Genomic DNA, 23,034 nt, shown 5'->3' on the forward strand with positions numbered 1-23,034 from the left:
TGAAGACCTGAGAACCATATGAATTGATGGTGTAGCTCCAGTCTGAAAGCCAGCAGGCTTAGGACCCAAGAAGAGCCAATGTTTCAGTCCAAGTGCTAAGGCTGGAAAGATAGTCCAACCCAGCAGTCAGGCAGGAAGTGCTCATTCTTACTGAGCTTCTTTGTTCTATTTAGGCCTCCAGTTGATTGGATGATGCACCCCCACATTGGGGAGGGCAGTCTGTTCTCCTTAGTCTGCCCATTCAAGGGGTAAGCTCATTTGGAAATGCCCTTAGACACACCCAGTGTCTGACACACCCAGACACACCCAGATTAATGCCTGGCCTAGTGTCTGGCACCTGGGGCCTAGTATCAAACTGACACATCAGATTAACTGTCACATTCAGCAACTGATATGCAGTAAACGGTGGGGGGCGGTGGTGTGGGGAAGGGTTGGCAAAGAACATGTGACTAGAGTTGAAAGTCTGTTGTAGGAAATTATGTTCCCAGCAGTGTGACTTAGTAGAAAATAAACTTAATTCCTTCAGTCTTCGAACAGATAAAACCAACTCTTGGAGGAAAAGCAATTGAAGAGAGAGGGCACAGGTAGAAGAAGGAAAGGAGAAGGAAGCCAGAAGCCGGGAAGAAGATGGTAGGAAATAGAGAAAAGAAAGTAAAAGTTGTAGAACAATAGAAAGACCAAAGGACTGAAAGCTACAGGTTTCTTTGAAATGAGCACTTTGGGGGATCAAGTCATAAAATATTAATTGTAAGTGTTGGGTCTTCCAAAGTTGTTGTTGCCCCCATGGCACATTTCTAGTCATTTGTGGTGTCCCTCTGTACTCTCCAGTATATTAGAAGGGAAAATAATTCTAAGGGTTTTTGATGATCTCTGGTTGATATTTTGTGAGCTCCCTGAGGTCTGTACCAGCACTGGAAATGTCTTCTGAGAAATGGGATGGCATAATCAAAACTCAATGTATAGTAAGCAGCAGTGGCCAGCTCCCAGGAGAGCTTAATGGACAGCACTCAAACTCCAAGTCTCCACATTAGAGTTTTAGAGGTGGTTTTCCATTCTATCCCATGAAGCCTGTGGATGAAAAAATGTTCTTGGTCTCTTCCCAGATCATCCTCTTGGTAATTCTGTTTCTGCCCATATTGTGTTCATTATGCAACAGCTGTCTTTATTACCATCTCATTATTAGCTCTGAGGGTAGTCATTTCCATGGTGATACTAAAACTTACACCTTTAGAGATGTTACGAACACTCACTGGTTTAGAGGGCCCCTTAAGGGCAATTGAGTTCTCTGGCCAGCTCAGAGTCCATATCATGGCAATTCTCCCTCCTACATCCTTTATGTAGGAGTTTTATTAGTAATGTTGGACTAGTTGAGATGAGCACTTAGCAACATGAAGTCTCACAGAAAATTATTTCCTTAATTCTAAGTAATATTGCTGCTTGTCATATTCATGAAGGAGCCCAACCAGATAGTAAGGGTTTACAAAAAGAGGAATCACCTCCTTTGGGAAGCATGTCCTACCTGACTTACCATCCCCATCCACACATGGCTGCTTAGCAATCACTTCTTTGGGCTCCCACTGCACCCTGGGCAAAGCTGAGGAACAATGCTCTTCGCAATGTATTATAAACATTGTTTTACTTACCTTCTTCCTCACTGTACTGAAAACTCCTCTCAGTCAAATACCATGCCGAATTATCTTTGATGTCTTCAACTTCTAACAGGATTCCTAGCCCACAGTAGAGTCAATAAATGAATCAGTGAGTGAATGTGTTGATAATAAAAATGGGGAAAAGGGGTTGAATTCAAGAGAAAATTAGAAAGTACACCTTGTGACTGAGTCTGATGAGTGAGGATGGGAGGGAAGTAGATGGTTCTCTAGCTTTAGTAAGGGTGGTTGTTAGAATCATTAATAAAGTTAATGCAAGTTTGTTTTGTTTTGGTGGGAGAACATAGTAGTTTTGGTGGGGCTTTTTTTTTTTTAGTATTGATTTTAACTTTTCTTTTCTTTTTAAGTAAGCTCTACATCCAGTGTGGGGCTTGAACTCACAATCCCGAGATCAAGAGTTATGTGTTCTACTGATTGAGTCAGTTAGGTGCCCCGGAATTATGGTAGTGTTTTTGCACTGGTCTCAGCCTATCAATAACTGATGTGGCTGGAAGAGCCCTTGTGGTTCTTATGAATGAAATACCCTTTTCAGCAACAGCCATTGGGAAATCGTGAAAAAATAAAGGTTTATAGCTTTCAAGACGTGTAAATTACATAGCACAGTGAGGGCCACGCAGCAAAGTTGTGGGTAAAGAGATCATGCAGGGGCCTGGTATTTTCCTTTTATTGGGGTTGAGGGTTTCTCAGGCTCATCCTTTTTTGGTGAATTTAAAATGTAAAAGTTGAATTTAAAGTACAGGAGGAGAAAAAACACTTGGCCCAAATCGTCAGTTATCAAAATCAACCAAAATCCTTCCAACTCTTGAGAAGGGGAGAGGAGATCTAGAGCAAGCAACTTGCTTGCTTATGGCAATGATCCAATCATTGCCATGATCCAGATATGGCATGATCCAATCATCACATCGCTTTTGGTTGGCTCATATCCCATTGGCCTAAACTAAGTCACACCATCATACTTAATAGCAAGAATATCTGAGAAATAGTCTTTTGGGATAAGGTCGAGAGTTTTCTGTTTTTTGTTTTTTTTTTTTAAGATTATTTATTTATTTATTTGACAGACAGAGATCACAAGCAGGCAGAGAGGCAGGCAGAGAGAGAGATGGGGGAAGCAGGCTCCCTGCTGAGCAGAGAGCCTGATGCAGGGCTGGATCCCAGGACCCTGAGATCATGACCTGAGCCGAAGGCAGAGGCTTTAACCCACTGAACCACCCAGGTGCCCCAGGTCGAGAGTTTTTATTTCAGTTTTCCTGTCTCTGCTCCATCATTAAGTGAAGAGAACTTGTCTTTTACTTCATAGAACCTTAGAACGCAAGAAGTCCTATCCAGGCCTGATGAAGAGAAATGAGATCACTCGGAGATTTTAGATATCCAGGGAGACAGGACTTTTGTTGTCATCCTCAAGGAGGGAATAAATGCAGTCTCTCTTTGGGGGGTAAATAAACAAAAGGGATAGACTGGCACAGAGAGGGGCAGTATTTGTTTTTTGGGGGGCGGGAGTTGCTGATTTTTACAGCTAACCTAAACTTAAGTAATGTATTCATTTTTTTTAAAGGTTTATTTATTTGACAGAGATCACAAGCAGGCAGAGAGGCAGGCAGAGAGAGAGGAGGAAGCAGGCTCCCTGCTGAGCAGAGAGCCCGATGCGGGGCTCGATCCCAGGACCCTGGGATCATGACCTTTAACCCACTGAGCCACCCAGGCGCCCCAGTAATGTATTCATTTATTCATTTACTTTTTCACTGTTTGGGTCCCCTCTTGAATATAAGCTTCAAGAGTCTTGGTCTGTTTATTCCTTACAACATCCCCAGTGGCTAGAACACTGCCTGGTGTACAGGTGTTCTACAAATATCTATGAGGGAAGGAGAAGTGCAGAGCAAATAATGTCCCCTGCAGTAGGCAAGACTATGAGAAGCCACACAATGTCTCACCGAACTGTGGCTAAGATTGACATCATAACTGACTCAGAGCTGCAACATTTATTTTCTCTGAAAATATATAGCTGTTTGTTGGCTAGACAGTCAGTAGGACAGCTGGAGCTAGAGGCCAGCTCATGATCATAGTTCATTTGTTCACTCTCCATCCTTGAATTCATTCATTCATTAAACAAATATGTCTTGAGTGCCTACCGTGCGGTAGCATATACAGAGTGAAAATGTCAACCTGTGGTTAGAGGTGGGGCTAATCTATAGTTAGATGTCTTCAGGCAGGTATAGCTCCGTATTCCACAAACAAATATGACTAGTCTCGGGTGAGAAAAAGAAAGTGTGGGTTGTTCAGCACAGCCCGTTGCTAGCCAGCAGGTGCACCTCAGAACATTCGTTTGGGGTGGCGGCCTTTAATGGTGGCTGGCACAGTAATTCATATAACAGTGGGTCATTGTGGGAGAGAAGAAGGAAAAGGTCAGTGTCCTTATTAGATATTTTAAAGATTTGTCAGGGAAGCTGTGCTGCTCCATTCAGGGGAGATACTCACATTCTATTCTACATGAATTTGCAGGGGCTCTGGGTGGCTTAGTCGGTTAAGCTGCTGCCTTCAGCTCAGGTCATGATCCCAGGGTCCTGGGAGTCCTGCATCAGGCTCCTTGCTCGGCAGGGAGCCTGCTTCTCTCTCAGCCTCTGCCTGCCCCTCTGCCTGCTTGTGCGCACTCGCTCTCTCTCTCTGACAAATAAATAAATAAACTCTTAAAAAAAGAAGAATATGCAGTGCTGGGGCCACCATTTTTGCATGCCCTCCAGAGATTGGAGAAAGAGCTGTGGACACTTTTCTTCAGGTCTTACAGGTGTTCTCAAAGAGCTTCTTTTTTCTGGAGTGTTGACTAAAAATGACTAAACAAGTAGGGACACCAAATACCACTGGTGTCCCTACTTGAAGCAGTCTCGGATGCTAGAATAAGTAGGCTTATAATATTTTGGATCTTTTTTTTTTTTTTCATTTCCAGGCATCATGCTTTAAGACAGATGTTGTCAAAAGTGGTTTGAGTTAAGAAGAGACAAACCAGGAAAGTATTGGCTATGAGGATGATGATGTGTGAGAAAAACTAGACAGAGCTGGGGGTTTGGATCAGGATCCCCATTCAAGGGGGATAAGACGGGCCTGCTTGAAGCATTAGCCAGCAACTAGACCACTGAATTAGTGAATGAGACCTGAAGGAGAGTGTAGTTCAGGCCTCTTCTTTGAGGAGAAAAGGACAGTCAGGAGTTGGAGAGAGAATCCAAAATGCAAATGTCAAATCTAAATGCCAGAAGCGGAATTGTAAATGAGAGATAGAACAGAGATGCCAGAGCTTAAATGGGTCCCAGACGAGAGTAGGTACAGAAGAGAGTTAGTTCCAGGATGATGGCCCTGAACACAATCAGTTCTCAGCATCTTGACTCCATGGTGGTGGATGTTAGTGCAAGCCCACGTTAGATTTGCTGAAACTATAGTGCTGGAACACTGAGTACTTGGGAAGTCATGAGAACTATCTCTTAACTACTTAAAGAATTACCAAAGCTCCAGAGTTCTAGGTCTGCTACTCATTGACTGAGAGACCTTGAATATGCCACCTGATCTCGCTGAACCTCCTTTTCCTCACTGGGAAAGTGAATATGGTAATTTTCCATGCATACATCACAAAGGGGGTGGTATAGATCTAATTATGTAATGGTGGTAAAAGGACTCTGAAAACTATAAATTGATGAAGAAATTTTGAGCTGTATCTATGGGTGAACGTTAGAAGAAGGAAGGTTTTGTTTCAGTATTCTGAAACACTATTATCAGTGACAGCTGCCTGGGGATCCAATAACTTGCCTTCTGAACTAATGGGAACCTCCATTACTAGACACAGCCATCTGCTAAGGTTCTCAGGTTATGAAGGCAGAGGAAGGGCTATCATTTGGGTCCAGACATGGGCTCGTGGAATCCACCAACATCATGAAATCACCAACAAATTCTGTTGGTGCTTGGGGGTACATACACATTTCTGGAGAAGATCCACAGTTTTCTTTAGATTAGTAAAAAAGGCCAATGATTTACAAAAGGTAAAGAATAAAAACATGACACTTGATATTACTTACAACTCCATTGAGTGCATTATCCTTTCTAGACTTGTAGTAACTGGGCACATTATTTTTTCCTTAGGCGCATAAGCAAAAAACATCTTCCAGTTGAGGGGACAAGAAGAGTCAGAGTATTTCATCCAGGACGATGTAGCTCCTTCAAGATGCTTGACAACCCCATCCATTTCTGGCTCAGGACTGAATATTTATAATTTTACCTGTATGGCCTGTTGAAACTGCCTCTTGATTACTATACTTTGAATGCTATGACACCTTCATGGTTAGCACTATCCCTGATACTATTTCCATTTTAAAGGATCTGTTCCAGCCCATGATTAAATGATAGGCTGTTGGTGGCAGAGGTGACTCAGTGTCCCTTCAACATCTTTTCTCCACTCCCACAGAAATAGAAGATTAAGCTGAGACAAGGTTGCCAGCTAAAGACCACATTTCCCAGTTTCCCTTTCAACTATAGGAGACTGGGTTGTCCACAGAGCTGTGAGCAGAGTGATGAGTACAATTTCCAGCCAGTATCCTAAAAAGGAAGGGCCCCTGCCTTCCCATTCCTTTTCTTCTCCTCCCACTTGCTTGAAGGTAGATGTGGTGGCAGGAGCTAGCAGCTTAGTTTAGATCATTTATTGAATCATTCAGTGACAGCTGTGCATTGAAGATGGAGAACGCATATACACAGCCTAGATGACCTCTGATGACCTTGTAGAGCAAACTACCCTACTAGTTCTGGACCACCTACTTCCTTACGACTTTCATATGAGAGAAAAAGACATTTTTATCTTGTTTAAGCTCCTCTATTTGGGGATATTTTGTTATAGTAAGCTGTTACAGATGTGACCAGGACTTTATTTTCATTTCTTATCCATCCAGATGGGCAAGATCAGTTTGCTTTTACTTGGCAAAGGAAATATACTTCTACTGTTTGTTTCAGGGCTATCAAAAAAATATGTTTTTGAGTATCGCAGACACACAAGCTTACATTAGTTTCAGGTGTACAACATAGTGATTTGACTTCACTCTAGGTTATGATGTGCTTACCACAAGTGTAACTACCACCTGTCACTAGACAACGCTATTACAGTATCATGGACTATATTTGCCACGCTGTGCCTTTTATTCCCATGATTTATTCATTCTATAACCCAAAGTGTTTCAGGGCTATTTGAATTGTCCAGCGAATTGCCATAATTTTGCCACTAGGGGGCGTCTAAGAGGTGTAGCTTCTGATCTCAACTTACATATCCCTTTCTTAAGATTTTCTAGACAACCCAATCTAAAGTAAGCTCCCCTTCATTACTGTCTAGCTCAGCCAATTCACTTCCTTCAAGGCACTTAGTGAAATTTGTAATTATTTGTCTGCTTAGGATACAAGCTCCATGAGGGCAGGGGTCCTGTCTGTTCATTCACTGAATGCTTATCACAATATCTGACATGTAGTGGACATGTAAACATCAAGTAAGTAATGAATCTGGAAATAATACTAATAATAATTATTATTAATATTTGGAAATTATTAAAAAATTGCTGCTCAGGCTTCACAAGAGTTGTTAGCACCAGGAAACTATGTAGAATACCTAGATAATATTCAAAATGGAGGTTTTCTTATTCAAGATTGAAACCCAGAAACCATAAAAAAAAAAGTTTATTTACCTTATTTCACGAAAATTTAGAAGTTCTGTATGCTAACAGACACCATACAGTTTTATAAAAGTAGAATAATGGGGAAAGTTATAAAGAAAAGTTACAATCAAGGACTATCATCCACAATATTAGAGAACTCATATAGAACTCCATAGAAAAAGAAGCATAAATAATGTATGAGTCACAGACAACAAAATAAATACAAGTGGCCAATAGGCATGTTTTTAAACCATAAATAATTTAAATATCCAATAATTAGAAAATAGTTCAATGAATTATAGTATTCATATTATAGAATATCATGAATCCATGATTAAGAATAAGATGTATTTTTTATTAAGTGAAAAAAGCAAGAATGCTATGGATATGATCCCATCTGTAAGAATACATATATACATGTGTATATATGAAATGTATATGAAAAGTTCTGAAAAAATTAACACAAAACTATTCTGTTTTTAGGAAAATGAGTAGGATTGGTCAGGGCAGAGAGGTATAGGGTATGTGATGTGGGATTTTTACTTTTTCCTCTGCATGCTTTTCGAATGTTGGATATCTTTTACTGTGAGCATACATGCATGTATTACTTGTATAATTCCAAAAACTATTTTAAAAAGCAACAGAAAATATATGGAAGTCACCTAGGAAAATTCTTGGTATGTAGCATTAACAACAGCGAGAATCAAAAAGAAATGATTGGAAAATCTCCCCAAATCATACAGAAACAGATCTGGGTGAGACAGGATATCACCTAGAAGTGGTTTTGGATAATGTGCAGTTACACAAAGACCCCCATCCCACCTACCCCTAACCCTCCCACCATATTTTGATTCTCTTCATTTTCTCGGCCCAATAGCTGTAATTTAACTTTAAAACTCTCTCTCTCTCTCTATGTGTGTGTGTGTGTGTGTGTGTGTGTATGTGCATATATATATGTGTGTGTATATATATATATGTGTATATATGCACATATATATACATATACACACACACACATATATATATTGGATGAATGGATATATATATCCTATATAGAGAGGATATGTTGGATATATATATAATCATTGTACCCTGGGCTGTAACATTAGGGGAGTTTCTTCAGGTGTAAGTGGACCCCGTTCTTGGCTTTGAGGACAACCTGGTGCAAGAAGACAAGAGGTCTGGTGGGGTCTGGAGCCACCTTGAAGTGGAGTAGAATCAAGGCAATGGCCACCTTTAGCTCGATCATGGCAAAATGCTGCCCAATACAATTCCTGCAGACACCAAGGGAAAGAAAGAGAGACCTTGAGGAAATGGTAGTTGTTTCTGACTCTTCTGTTAAGATGCTAGAATAATGAATCTACTGTTCACAGTAAAGCAGCATTTTCACACTCAACGTCAAGGAAAGTTTTGAACTTCTCTTATCTCCTGCAAGAACATGAACCGAGAGACTGTAATGTGATGCCCTCCCTAAAGAAGGTGACACTTGGAGATGCTTATAGAATTGTTTCTCCCGTGAGGATATAGTGTAAAACGTGGTGACTATAGTTGGTAACACTGCAATGTGTGATTGAAATTTGCTAATAAAGTAGAACTTAAATATCCTCACACACACACAAAGAGAGAAATTGGTGAAGGGGAAGAACCCTTTCACAATGTATGCAGATAGTGAATCACCATGTTGTACATTTTAAATATCTTACAATTGCGTATGTCAACTATACCTCAATAAATTTGAACTTAAGGGGGAAAACAATTGTTTCTCCTGCATTGGGGGTGGCCTGCATGGCTTATGAGCAAGTCTGCATTGTAGGGTAACTTTCTGAGGCGTGGCTGTATAGGATGTGACAGAGAAGGGCCTTGTCCTTTGTGAAACTAACTGGTCTTTTCAGGAGCTCAGATAAGTACCATGATCTACCTCATAATTTGGTGAGAAGATGGGACTCCATGGGAGAACATATGGAGTTGAGTTACCGAAGGAAGAGTGCTGTTTCCAAGGAAACATTTCTGTGCATTTTTAACAACTTTAAATTGTCCTTACCTTGGTCCAGCTGAGAATGGTAAGAAGGAGTGGGGGTGTCTCTGATCAGAATTCTCCTGGGAGAACCTCAAGGGGTCAAAGACCTAAAATGACAGCACAATCCCACCACCATCCCCAAAACACCATTAGTGCATTTCTTAAGCTACTACTTAGCACGAATCAACAGAAATATATGATGAGCCACATATGTACCAGAACACATATGTGTTCTGGTAGCCACATTTTTATTATTTTATTTCATTTATTTGTCAGAGAGAAAGAGCGAGAGGGAGAGAGCACAAGAGAGAAGGAGGCAGAGGGAGAAGCAGACTGCTCACTGAGCAAGGAGTCTGAGGCGGGACTGGACCCCAGCACCCTGGGATCATGACTTGACTCAAAAGCAGACGCTTAACTGACTGAGCCACCTAGGTTTCCCAGGTAGTCACATTTTTTAAAATGTGAAAATAATTTGAATAATAGAATTTATTTTGAAAAAAATTATCATTCCAACATGTGCTCAATATAATAATTATTAAGGCAATATTTCACATTTTTGTACTATGTCCTCAAATTCCAGTGTGTATTTTACATTCCCAGAATGTCTCATTTCTGATTAGCCACAATTTAAGTGCTTAATAACCACATGTGGTGAATAGCTACCACATTGGACAGGGCACTTCTAGACCTGCAGCCCTTGTCTGGTCTCCCAGTAGACTAATATGTTACCCAGACCAAGTATGGGGAAAGCAGAAATGTTAGGGTCGGTGATGTTATTTTTACTTTGGTGGTAAGAATGCACCTACTTAATTTATCCAAAGAAAATGAAAACACTAATTTGAGAAGATATATACATCCCTAATTTATTGCAGCATTCACTTATAATAGCTAAGATAGGGAAGCAACCTAAGTGTCATCAATTAAAGAATGGATAAGGAAAATGTGGTGGATAGAACGGAATATTACACAGCCACAAAAAGCTTGAGATCATGCCATTTGAAACAACGTGGATGGACCTAGAAGGTATTATGGTAAGTGAAATAAGTTAGACTGAAAAAGACAAATACTGTATGATTCCACTCATAAGATGAATCTAAAAAAAAAAAAAGGGAAAAAACCAAGTGCATAAACAAACACAAAGTAGAATTAGATCTATAAATACAGAGAACAAACTGATGGTTGTAGGGGGTTGGACAAAGTCAGTGAAGGGGAGAGGGAGATACAGGCTTCCAGTTACGGAATGAATAAGTCACAGGAGTAAAAGGCACAGCGTAAGGAATATCATCAATTACATTGTTATAGCGATGGAATGGAACAGATGGTGGCCACGCTTGGGGTGAGCATAGCATCAGGTATCAGCTTTTCAAATCACGAAGTTGTGCCCCCAAAACTAATGGAACATTGCATGTCAACTATACTCAAAATTAATTTTAGCATTAAAAAAAGAATGCACCCACTTAGAAGTCTAGCCAAAGGGATTACGTGATCAACTGTAACTGAGACATGCAGTCCACTTCATGTTGCGCATAAGATATCTTAAACCCTAGCCACTTATGTGAAAGGATATATCTGTGGGTGTTGTGAGTGTTTAGAGTTTAAGAACATTGAATCAGGCACTATGGTTAGCTACGTGTCTGCTTTTTAACTCTCTAGATCCTCTCTTCTCTCTTTCCTGCTCTGCTCTAGGCTCCAAGAAGCGGAGCCATATAGTTTTCTCTTGGGTTTGGCTGATAAAAGACATTGGTGCTCTGGAAGGTGGGTGGAGAGAGCTTTTGGGTTATTTATTCCCTGGACCTCACCCTACCAAGCTTCCTGAACCTGGCTGCTCTACTGAAGGCCTAACTCCTGCCCAGGATCTTTTCCAGCACAGCAATATCTCTCCTGTCATTGTAACCCTCACCAGGCCCAGAGGTGGGAAGCCCTTCAACAGTTGTACGCGCCATGTTGCTTTGACAAACTGTACCAAACCTTTGTAAATAGTTCCTTTATAAAACTCTCCTCAAAGTGCCCAACTTGAGGGTGTCATCAGTCTTCTGCCAGAATTCCCACGGTTCCATCCAGCAGAAGAGAGTTTGAGTTGCCTGCCTGGCTACATGGATAGTCTACACTCTTGCAGATGTCTAGGTGACTGCTTGGCGGAGCTCGCTAAGGAAACGACTGCGGTACAGATTGCAGTTTGGAAACAGACTGTGTGGCATTATGTCCATCTGTTCATTCAAAGCGAACATAAAGTAGGACTAGGGGGAGGGGACAGTTTTTCTTTAGGAGGAAAGTTGAACATTTTTGGTCTTTATGTTTATTTTATTTGCTTTGTGCTGTTTGCCACATCCCCATTGTGCTAACAAAAAGCTACTTGCACAGCATTTGTTTTTTGAAGTATTTACATGTAAGACAGTCATACCTTTGGATTTTCCCAGATGGCAGGGTTATGGTGAAGGCCCCAAATATTGAGAACCACAGTTATTCCTGTGAAAAGAAAGAAACAAAAAATATTATAGGAGGTAGAACAAGTTGAGGTAGAGCTACTGTTACACCACTCTTCAATAAGAATTTTCTTCTTGAAGGGAAAGAGCTAGCTCCTGGCAGAGTTTTGTGTGCCATAGCTGATGTCAGCAGTCAAGGACCCATGGGAAGATGAGGCTTGAATGACACCTTAGTTTTCGAAGCAATGACTTATTTAATACCTGACTCTATCTTGAGGAGCTGTTGGTATCATGTTGGAATGATATCTGTTAATGGACAATATAGCACCCACCAGAGATAGTTTGAGTCCAGAAGAACCGAACCACAATTCCATCATGTAGGTCCAATGACAAGTTTCTTTTGGTTCTGTTCATAAGTGGAAGGGAGGAAATTTTGGCAAGTATCCACATGGTTTGGGGATCAAAAAAGGAGAGGGTAGGGAGAGGGAAGTGGGGTTATGGACATTGGGGAAGGTGTGTGCTCTGGTGAGTGCTGTAAAATGTGTAAGCCTGATGATTCACAGACCTGTACCCCTGGGGCTAATAATACATTATATGTTAATAAAAAATAAAAAGTTAAAAAAAAAGAAGAGGGGAGAGATTTTGAAAATTATTCGATTACCATAAAAAATTCTGGTAAGTTAATTCTGGATCTGTCAACAAAGTCACAGTGACAGGCTGTTGGTATTTGCTACAAGCAATCCTGTCAGCTTGTTTCCAATGGCAAGAGCTAACAGAACACTGAAGCAGACATGTGAAGGCTAATTCATGTGACACCCTTCTGCCTTCCACTCGCGCTGCTCAGAGACCTGTGCTATGAAGAGCACTGGGTGAGGTGTGGGGCCTCTATGCAAGTTTTAGTTCTGCTCATCTGCACATTGGGGTCTCCAGTGAGTTTTTGGCTATACCATGTGTGTAGTGTGCTTTGAAAGTGCTTTGTAAACTGAGAAGCACCATATAAATGTCTGTTAAGGTCATGTTCCAAGGGCAGGAAAATGAGATAATGTGTTTGAAGGCTCCATGTTAACTATTAAGTGCTGCACACTTATAAGAGTAATATTTTGATGATAATGAAGCCAAAGACCCCACCTTGGGTCTTCTCGATAAATATAATGATGCTCATCTCCCATGAAGTCTCACCTGGGTCTCAAACTAAGATTATTTTAGAAACAATGTCCTGTGAATGAAGAAACCCTGAGTTGGGATTCTAGCCACCCAGGTTCTGGGCAGAGCTTCTCTGCAAATGGCTATGTGCTTTTGGGAAAGTCTGGAAACCACATCTGATCAAAGAATTACCCACTGAGTTCTTGATAGGCACCCACCCTAAGCCAGACTTCCTTAGGTTTTTCTTTTGACTCCTCTAAGAGTTGAGGACTGTTGAGGACAGTCTTTGTTGCTGTGGTTGCTAGGATCCCCTGGTCTCTAGGAACTGCTTAAGAAAAGAATGCAAAGACCTGCAGGCAGGGAGCGTCCATCTGGAAAGGTAATAGGCTTGCTGAGCTCTCTGGAAATGGATGGGACTGGAGGCGCCAGTCGGAGTGACTCCTTGATGCACATTGTGGTGTATGACATTTCACCCAGCTGGTCCCTGTGAGGACAAGGGAAGGAAGGGAGGGAACTCAGTCTCCATATCTAGTTTGTAAATAATGATGTTTTTTCCCTCTTTGGTGTTTAGTCCTGGTAAATATCATCTCTAGGTTAAAATTATTTTGCAATTGGCTTATGTAATAGAATGTGAGACTCTGCCTCAGGATCAGCTGAGGTTCCAGAGGAAGAGGGACCAAACAAGTGTCCATTATAAAGTGAGATGCTAATCTACCGGTAAGGGATTTGGTAGGGAGATTTCTGAAACCTGTTTTGCAACTCTTAGCTCACCATATAAGTCAAGAATGTAGAAAGAATGACTAAGGACTGAAGAGAGAGGGCTTAAGAGTTTTGAGAATTAAAAAAAATATATATCCTTTAAAGAGCATTGTTGGAATGCCAGAATGCTGTGGAGAATGGAGGAGAGTCCCCCAACCATGTTAGGCAAAGAGGGACTTCTTGGGTCACTTCGATGATCTGACATGTACCCCCTGGAGTGTGGGAAACAGAGGACTGATAGATCACAGAGGTCTGTGATTCAGAACAGACAGGGAGTTGGGGGAGAGCAACAGCGACAAACAAGTCAGGAGTACTCCAGTGTGCTCTATGGGCCAATGAACTAGCAAGAGGCAGAGCTTCAGAACCAACTTGAAAGGAATTCTGAGGATAAGAATTCCCTCGTTGCCCCGTGAATCACCATGGCAAAGCTCCAGTGAGGGAATCTCCAAGAAACTCACAGATGTACCCATTGTGAGTGAAAGGAAGCATTCACTAGCCACCCAGCTCAGAGGGCAAATCACCATAGTACCAACCCCTCTCTCCTCCTGGCTCCCTCCTGGGACCACTTTTGGAAAGGTCAGAAACAGAAGCTACTGGGTTGGGGAGGAACTGGTCAGTAAAAAGAAGCCAACCACAACCCCCTCACCCATCACTGGCTTCCAGACCCAAAGAAATGCTGATCTGGGATGGAGGGAGAGGATACAAGTGGATATGAATTTGTACTTTTCATTATTTCACTGGACCAGACAGCTTCATTACTGAAATAAGACTGCTATTTGACTTAAATGGATGGGAACTCTATGAGATTCACTCAAGATTTCACCCCAGAGATGAAAACTTGGGGTGAGATGAAAACTTGTCTCACACAAGTCTGAAATATCAGAGGGAGAAGAATAAAGTTTTTTTTTCATCCTAGCCAATCAGCTAGTCGTAAAATGACTGCATATGTTCAGTATATTTGCTTTATTGTATTTCTGTTTGCTTTTCTGATTACTTATTTTGAATGCAGGCTCTGACCATTCAGTAGAGTGAAATTTTAATTTTGAGCTCTTTCCTCCTCAAGCTCAGAATAAAAAAGGTAATTCTGCTTATCCTGGCACTTTGCATATTTTAGAAACACAATGTTGTCCATCTTAGCCCTGGTGCAAGAAGAAGAGAGGAATTTTAACCCAGTGCCGAAACGGCTGATAAGCCAAATGGAGACGTTGAACAACTTGCCAGTTTTTTCAGAAATTGCTCCTTGCAATGTGGTTTTATTGTCTGTCTTAAAGAATTACAGATTTTCAGCATACTACGTACAAATTTCATTAAATGTGAGTATAGGGCCCTGTTATGGAATAAAAATGTATTTTATTTCATATAAAATTATTTTCCCTTCTCTCATTAAAATAAGTCACACTTAATAGATACTTTGGACTTTGTTTTCTCACCTGGCAAAGATTTCTTTATTGTTTTTACATTTCACATACGCCAGACAAGAATGGGAAAGGCCAATATTGGGGTTGTATACATATACACCCTAAACAGGTTAAATATCCAATTAATGTTTATCAATGAATAAAAAATGACTAATCAACACTATATTTTGTGCTATACAGATTAAACCTTTAATTTATGGTAGGAAATAACTATTAACTTCCTTATAAAAAGTAGGAGCTCTACCATACCTATATAAATCCAAATTTTCCCCTACAAATATTCTAACTGAGCTGACCTTAGCATTTGAAATATGGTGTTTTCTCCCTACTCCTGGGGCTGGATAGTCCATTTCTATCTTTCTGTCCCTTTGGCCAGCAAAGCAATGGTAAGTGAAATATCTAGCTAGGGTGAAGAATGTGTTTTGAATCAGAGATGTGTTTGTTTTTCTGTCAGGCAGTGTGTCTCAGGGGCAAATCCATAATCTGGGCACTGTTTGAACAGCCAGATAATTTCAAAGTCTTTCAAAAATGGTGCTGACATTTTCTACCTGGCTAATTCATCCTATAAGAGGCAGCTTGGGCTTCAGATCTCCCAAGAAGTCCCCTTGGGTCCCCAATACCAGGTCAGGTGCCTGTCTTCTGATTTTCTGTAGTATCCAGCACATCTCTCTCTCTCTCTACCCTTACCAGGTTATATGGCAATTATTCATACAGAGGGCTGTCTCCTGTCCCAGGGTGTAAGCTCATTGAGAGCAGGATCTACACCAAATCTGGCACATTTCTGAAGTGCCTCAGTACTTAGAATGTTCTCAGTCCATAATCGCTGGACTTAACTACAGTGTGTATCATTTAGTACTATGTTCAAAGCCTGAGCCAGTCCTGAGGAGTAAACAAGGAGATGGGGGAGGGAATGACTACGATGGGGGCTTAAATGATACGGGTGCTTGCTGGGGTCTCAGAGAGGAGACGCACCTGTCTTACCATTCAAACTCTGAGTGCAAGTCTAGGGATCAAGTCCCCATTTCCAGCGTACCCAGCCAGGTGAAAGCAATGGGACGTTACACACCACTGATTAGAAAAACAATGAAGCAGTTAACTTACGGATGAATGAACTTCTTTGGCAAAGATATAGGGATAATTTTGGTCTCTCTAGAAAATAGGCAGAATAGCAGCCTGCCTGTTCTGTTTCTACAGGCACATATCTTGAAGCACAATGGTCACCAAGGTACCAGAGGAGAGAATAAAGCAAAACGCATGGAGAGGAAGCAAGATGAAATGTTTAAGAATGCAGATCTTACCAGGTGATAGAAGACCCGTCCCCCAGGATGCCCCTGATCTCCTCTCGGCATCTCTCTTGATGCTCAGGGTTCAGAGCCAGGTAGTAGAGGAGCCAGGAAATGCTCCCTGCTGTGGTGTCATGCCCTGCCAACATCAGTGTGTTCACCTCAGACCTTAGGTCAGTATCTGAGAAGCTGCTGCCATTTTCAGCCTGAAAGGTATAGTAGATGTTTCTGCAATGTCAGTTTATAGATATCTGCAGCCCCAACCAAGATAATGGCTTTAGGGGGAAAAAATACCACTAGAGTTTCAATTTTAATTCAGTTCAACAAATACATAGTAGGAATCACACTTTGACCAGAGCACAAAGGAGAACCAACATTAGATAGGGAAAGCAGGCCTTGCAAAGAGCTCCTTGATTCATCCTGCCAGATTCATGCAGATTTCCCAGCACCTCCTCCTCATCATTTTACCAACTTACACTATGACCCATTTTCCTGTACTTCCCTACACTGCCATGTATCTTTGCAGTAATCAACAAGTCCTGTCCAATTAGTAAAAAATTTAGTCTTGTCCGACTCCCTCTAGTGACAGAATTACAGACTTCTATCTTCACCTCAAACTGCATGGATCCAACCCATCAATTTGAAAGTATTGTTAAATTTAGCTGATCAATTTTCCTCTTGTCTCCCCTCCACCTCACTCATCCATTCACCTGCACAATTAACTACATATATGAGCAGCCTCAGACATTTGAAAATTTTACCTGGACAGAAAGTATAACATCCAGAAAATCCTGGTACTTCCGCTTCTGAGTGCTACCATGCTTCTTTTCATCTTTCAGGAATTTCTTTCTATCCTGGATTAGGTTTTCTGGGACAGAATAATAGTTCCGCATTAGCAAAGTGACAGCAAAATTAAAGTAAAATTATTACAGAGCACGCCATGGCCTACAAATAGCTTCAAATCATACCTAATTCCCTGATCTCAGAATGGGTACATTGTATTTCAATAGATTTAATTTTTGCAGATGTTTGTTCTCCCATCAAATGACAAACTTTGAACAAAGAAACACAATACACTTGAAATAGACTTTATATAACTAGGCAGGTGATGTAATAAAGATGGTTTAAATGCAGGTGCAAGTGGTCAAACATTCATTTCTTTCTCAGTCTAGTATCTCATTTTCATGGAAAAGTTATCAAATGAAATGGAAGACAGGCAAAGAAAAACTAGTTATACCTTCTGTATAACTGAAGGGGCTTAAAAGAGAACCCCACAGAAATATGAAACAGAATACTAAAACTATAATTCAAGAAAACTTTCTGGAAGTGAAACAAAATTTAAATGTACACATTAAGAGGCCCACCCTATCCTTGGAAAAGTTAGAATAGTTAGAAAAGTTAGAACAGTTAGAAAAGTTAGAATAATCAATACCAATATATACCCTAGTAAAACTATTCAATATTGAAGACAGAGAAAAGAAAATCCTCAGAGACTCCAAACAAAAAGATCAAATGACTTTTAAGGGTAAGAAAATTAAGGCAGCATCATACTTCTCAAGAACAATAAAGAAATCAAAGCAAGATTAGAGCATTTTCAGGATGCCTGGGTGGCTCAGTCAGTTAAGTGTCTGACTCCTGATTTTTTTTTTTTTTTTAAAGATTTTATTTATTTATTTGACAGACAGAGATCACAAGTAGACAGAGAGGCAGGCGGAGAGAGAGGGAAGCAGGCTCCCTGCCGAGCAGAGAGCCCGATGCGGGACTCGATCCCAGGACCCTGAGATCATGACCTGAGCCGAAGGCAGCGGCTTAACCCACTGAGCCACCCAGGCGCCCTCCTGATTTTTTTTTTTTAAGATTTTTATTTATTTATTTGACAGACAGAGATCACAAGTAGGCAGAGAGGCAGACAGAGAGAGAGGGAGGGGGAAGCAGGCTCCCTGCTGAGCAGAGAGCCCGATGAGGGGCTCAATCCCAGGACCCTGGGATCATGACCTGAGCCAAAGGCAGAGGCTTTAACCCACTGAGCCACCCAGGTGTCCCATGACTCTTGATTTTGGCTCAGGTCTTGATCTCAGGGTTGTGAGTTCAAGCCCTGCATTGGGAAAAGATTAGAGCATTTTCAAGAAACTCAAGGAAACAAAGTAGCAGTAAATATTTTATATCCAGGAAAATTGTCATTCAAGCAAGTACGAAGTCTACCAAAAAACAGGTATAAACTTGCACAAACTCAGACAATACTATGCTCATGAGCCCATCCTGAGGTATCTAGTGATTGAGTTTCAACCAACCAAGAGATGACTAGGAAAACTTCATTAAAGAACTGAGGTGTGCAATTCATAGATGGAATTCTAAATCTCAGACTAAAATAAGTATTGGCACATGGACAGAAGAATATCACATAAACACTGAAAGTGAAAATAATTCAACTAAAAATAGGAGAAGGGAGGGAGAAAGGGGACAGTAGAATAACCACTAATTGTTGGGGGCCTTGCACATTTGATCTTTTTTCCCTCTGGACCTGAGGCCTCTGCTGCAACCATGTTACTCCAGATCCTCAGTCAGACCAAGAAGCATCTGAGCTTGATTCTCTTCCTTATATTTATCGGAGTGGGAGGCACTGGAGCTTTCACTTGGCATTGCTCAATCCAGATGTCAGTGGGGATAAGAATATTCCAGATCCTGAAAAAACTGGGCCCCCATGATTAATACATGTTTGGCTCAGTGAATGTAGATCACAGCAAACTGAAGAAAGAAGATGCAGACTTCTAAATGAAGTGTTTCAATATAAAGCTGTTCAGAATGAAGGCCTTCCAGAAGCTATTCTCACAATTTTCCACTTATCCAAGAAGTATTTCTCCTCTAAACGCATGAAATCATGTTGGTGTATTGTGCTGGGGTTTACACTGATTAATAAATATCTGAAGTTTGAAAAAAAAGACCACTAATAATTGTATAGGTAATAAATGAAAATAAAAGGGAATTATTAAAAGCTGACAAACCATCAACTAACCCATCATAAATGACAAATACTATATGATAGAATACTTAGTCAAATCTGTAGATAAAGAAAGTGGAATGGTGGTTTCCAGGGGCTGAGAAAAGAGTGTAAAGAGGGATTGTCATTTACTATGTATGGAGTTTCAATTTTGCAAGGTGAAATGAGTTCTGGAGATGGATGGTGGTGGTGATGGCACAATAAAGTGAATATAATTATTAGCACTAATCTGTACACTTTAAAAAGATTAAGATGGTAAATGTTATCTGTATTTACCATAGTAAAAATGACAAGCCAGATGTCAAAAGTGTAAATAAGGGAAAGGGGAAGGATTTATGGAAGGATTAAACACTATGGTAGCCAGAGAAAAAATATACTTTCTTAAATATCAAAAGATATATTTTAAAAGAGCAAAGAAGACATACCACATAGAGAAAGGAACACAGTGTACTGAGTTGAATAATGTCCCCACAAAATTCATGTTCACCCAGAACCAGTGAACGGTTATTTGTTAAGGAAGCCTTTGGGAAACTAATACATACAGTAACTATAATATAATACACATAGTAAATCATAAAAATATGACAGTGTTGAGTCCAAACATATCAGTCATTTCAGCAAATAAGAATGGGAATGACTTGTTTACTACAGTAAACATATTTTCAAATCGACTCATAAAGCAAAACAGAACTATGTGCTACATGTAAGAAAAACACATAAAACAAAGCAATTGAAAATATCTACAGATAAAGGGATGGACAAGGATATACCAGACAAATGAAAGTAGTAAGAAAATTAGGGTTGCAATCCTGATATCAAAAAAAGTAGAATTTGAACAAAAACTCACTAAAAAGGAGGCCAGTTTTTATTATTTATTATTTTATTTTATTTTATTTAAGATTTTATTTATTTATTTATTTGTCAGAGAGAGAGAGAGAGAGAGAGAGAGCACAAGCAGGCAGAGCAGCAGGCAGAGGGAGAAGTAGGCTCCCCGCTGAGCAAGGAGCCTGATGTGGAACTGGATCCTAGGACCCTGGGATCATGACCTCAGCCGAAGGCAGATACTTGACTGACTGAGCCACCCAGGCATTCCATGAAGGTCAGTTTTTAATGTTAAAAGTCAGGATATCACAGGGCACCTGACTGGGTTGGTTGGTAGAGCATGTGACTTTTGATTTCAGGGTTATTAGTTTGAGCCCCACATTGGGTGTAGAGATTACTTAAAAATCCAATCTTAAAAAAAGTCATGATATCACAATAATACTTATGAACATATAAACACACCAAATAACACAGAAGTACCTATTTAAAGCAGAAACTATAGGAAATGCAAGGAAAAGTAGGTAGAATCACACTAATAATAGAAGTCTTCAACATACCACTCCCAGTACAGGATAGGCCAAGTGGACAAAAATAAGATATAGAGGATCTAAACAAAATAATAAGGCAGAACATATGGGGGAAAATATCAGACGTATACCCAATAATAGAGAATTTATCTTCTTCATAAAAGTGCATGGAACGTTTATGGAACTTGATCATATTAGACCAAAGAAAACATTAGTAAGTTCTATAAAAGGGAAATACTACAAACAATGCTTTCTAATTGTAATACAATAAACTTAGAAATTTTTAAAAAATAAAAAAATAAGAAAGCTTTTCACCTAGAAATTTATAAACCATCTATTAAACACTTATTGAGTGAAAGGGATATATAAATTGAAATTAAAGAATTTCTGAAAAAAATTGATAAAAAACATTACTTATCAAAATACATGACATATAATAATGAACAAAAGAAAATTCATAGCCTTAAACACACACAGCAATCAGAAATATAAAAATCCATTCTAAAACTCTTATGGAATCTCAAGGGACTGCAAAGAGTCAAAACCATCCCAAAAAAGAACAAAACTGAAGGACTCACACTTCTTCCTAACTTCAAAACTTACTACAAAGCTATGGTAATCAAAAGAGTGTGGTATCAACATAAAGATAGACATATACTATACAAGAATGGAATGCAGAGCTCAGAAATAAAGCCTCACATATATGGTCAAATAATTTTCGACAAGGATACTAAAACCATTCAATAGGGTAAAGGACAATCTTTTCAACAAATGTTGCTGGGAAAACTGGACATCTACATACAAAAGAATGAAGTTAGACCTTAGCTAATACCATATTTGAAAATTAACTCAAAATAGGTCAAGGACCTAATTATGAGACCTCAAACAATAAAATTCTTTTTTAAAAATTTTTTTTGACAGACAGAGATCACAAGGAGGTGGAGAGGCAGGCAGAGAGAGGGAGAGGAGGAAGCAGGCTCCCCACTGAGCAGAGAGCCCAATGTGGGGCTTGATCCCAGGACCCCGGGATCATGACCTGAGCCGAAAGCAGAGGCTTAACCCACTGAGCCACCCAGGTGCCCCTCAAACAATAACATTCTTAAAAGAAAAATGTTCATCACCACTAGCTATCAGGGAGATTCAAATTAAAACCACATTGAGATACCACCTTACACCAGTTAGAATGGCCAAAATTAGCAAGACAGGAAACAACGTGTGTTGGAGAGGATGTGGAGAAAGGGGAACCCTCTTACACTGTTGGTGGGAATGCAAGTTGGTGCAGCCACTTTGGAGAACAGTGTGGAGATTCCTCAAGAAATTAAAAATAGAGCTTCCCTATGACCCTGCCATTGCACTACTGGGTATTTACCCCAAAGATACAGATGTAGTGAAAAGAAGGGCCATCTGTACCCCAATGTTTATAGCAGCAATGGCCACGGTCGCCAAACTGTGGAAAGAACCAAGATGCCCTTCAACGGATGAATGGATAAGGAAGATGTGGTCCATATACACTATGGAGTATTATGCCTCCATCAGAAAGGATGAATACCCAACTTTTGTATCAATATGGACGGGACTGGAAGAGATTATGCTGAGTGAAATAAGTCAAGCAGAGAGAGTCAATTATCATATGGTTTCACTTATTTGTGGAGCATAACAAATCCCCGTGGAGGACATGGGGAGATGGAGAGGAGAAGGGAGTTGAGGGAAATTGGAAGGGGAGGTGAACCATGAGAGACTATGGACTCTGAAAAACAACCTGAGGGTTTTGAAGGGGCGGGGGGTGGGAGGTCGGAGGAATCAGGTGGCGGGTATTAGGGAGGGCACGGATTGCATGGAGCACTGGGTGTGGTGCAAAAACAATGAATACTGTTATGCTGAAAATTAAAAAAAAGAAAACAAATTAAAAAACAACAACAACACAGGATTAAAAGCCACAGGATTTAGGGCACCTGAGTGGCTCAGTTGTTAAATGTCTGCCTTCGGCTCGGGTCATGGTCCCAGGGTCCTGGGATCGAGTCATCTGGCTCCCTGCTTGGCAGGAAGCCTGTTTCTCCTGCTCCCACTCCCCCTGCTTGTGTTCCCTCTCTTGCGGTGTTTCTCTCTGTCAAGCAAATAAATAAAATCTTTAAAAGCCACTGAATTTAGTAAGGATTTCTTGCACTGCCACCCAAGACACAGGTAACACAAGAAAAGGCAGACAAATTATGACTTCATGAAATTTAAAAACAGTATTCATAGAGTAAAAGGGCAAACCACAGAATGGGAGAAAATATTTGCAAATTATCTATCTGATAAGGGATTCAGA

General features: G+C 40.4%; 1 protein-coding gene across 1 annotated transcript in view; it reads right to left on the bottom strand.

Moving 5' to 3' along the window:
* Positions 1 to 8,441: 8,441 nt before the first annotated feature.
* CYP4X1 (cytochrome P450 family 4 subfamily X member 1) overlaps positions 8,442 to 23,034 on the bottom strand; it is a gene marked incomplete at its 3' end in the record, with an annotated part of 38,293 nt that continues 23,700 nt past the window's right edge. Inside the window, exons 7-12 of the mRNA XM_080802724.1 lie at positions 17,141 to 17,247; positions 16,395 to 16,585; positions 13,270 to 13,403; positions 11,755 to 11,819; positions 9,378 to 9,460; positions 8,442 to 8,610 (exon numbers count right to left, since the gene is read on the bottom strand). Coding sequence (XP_080658850.1) covers positions 8,442 to 8,610; positions 9,378 to 9,460; positions 11,755 to 11,819; positions 13,270 to 13,403; positions 16,395 to 16,585; positions 17,141 to 17,247 — 749 coding nt within the window. The remainder of the gene's footprint in view (positions 8,611 to 9,377; positions 9,461 to 11,754; positions 11,820 to 13,269; positions 13,404 to 16,394; positions 16,586 to 17,140; positions 17,248 to 23,034) is intronic.

This window comes from Martes martes, assembly GCF_963455335.1.
Source record: "Martes martes genome assembly, chromosome: 4".
Lineage (NCBI taxonomy): Eukaryota > Metazoa > Chordata > Mammalia > Carnivora > Mustelidae > Martes > Martes martes.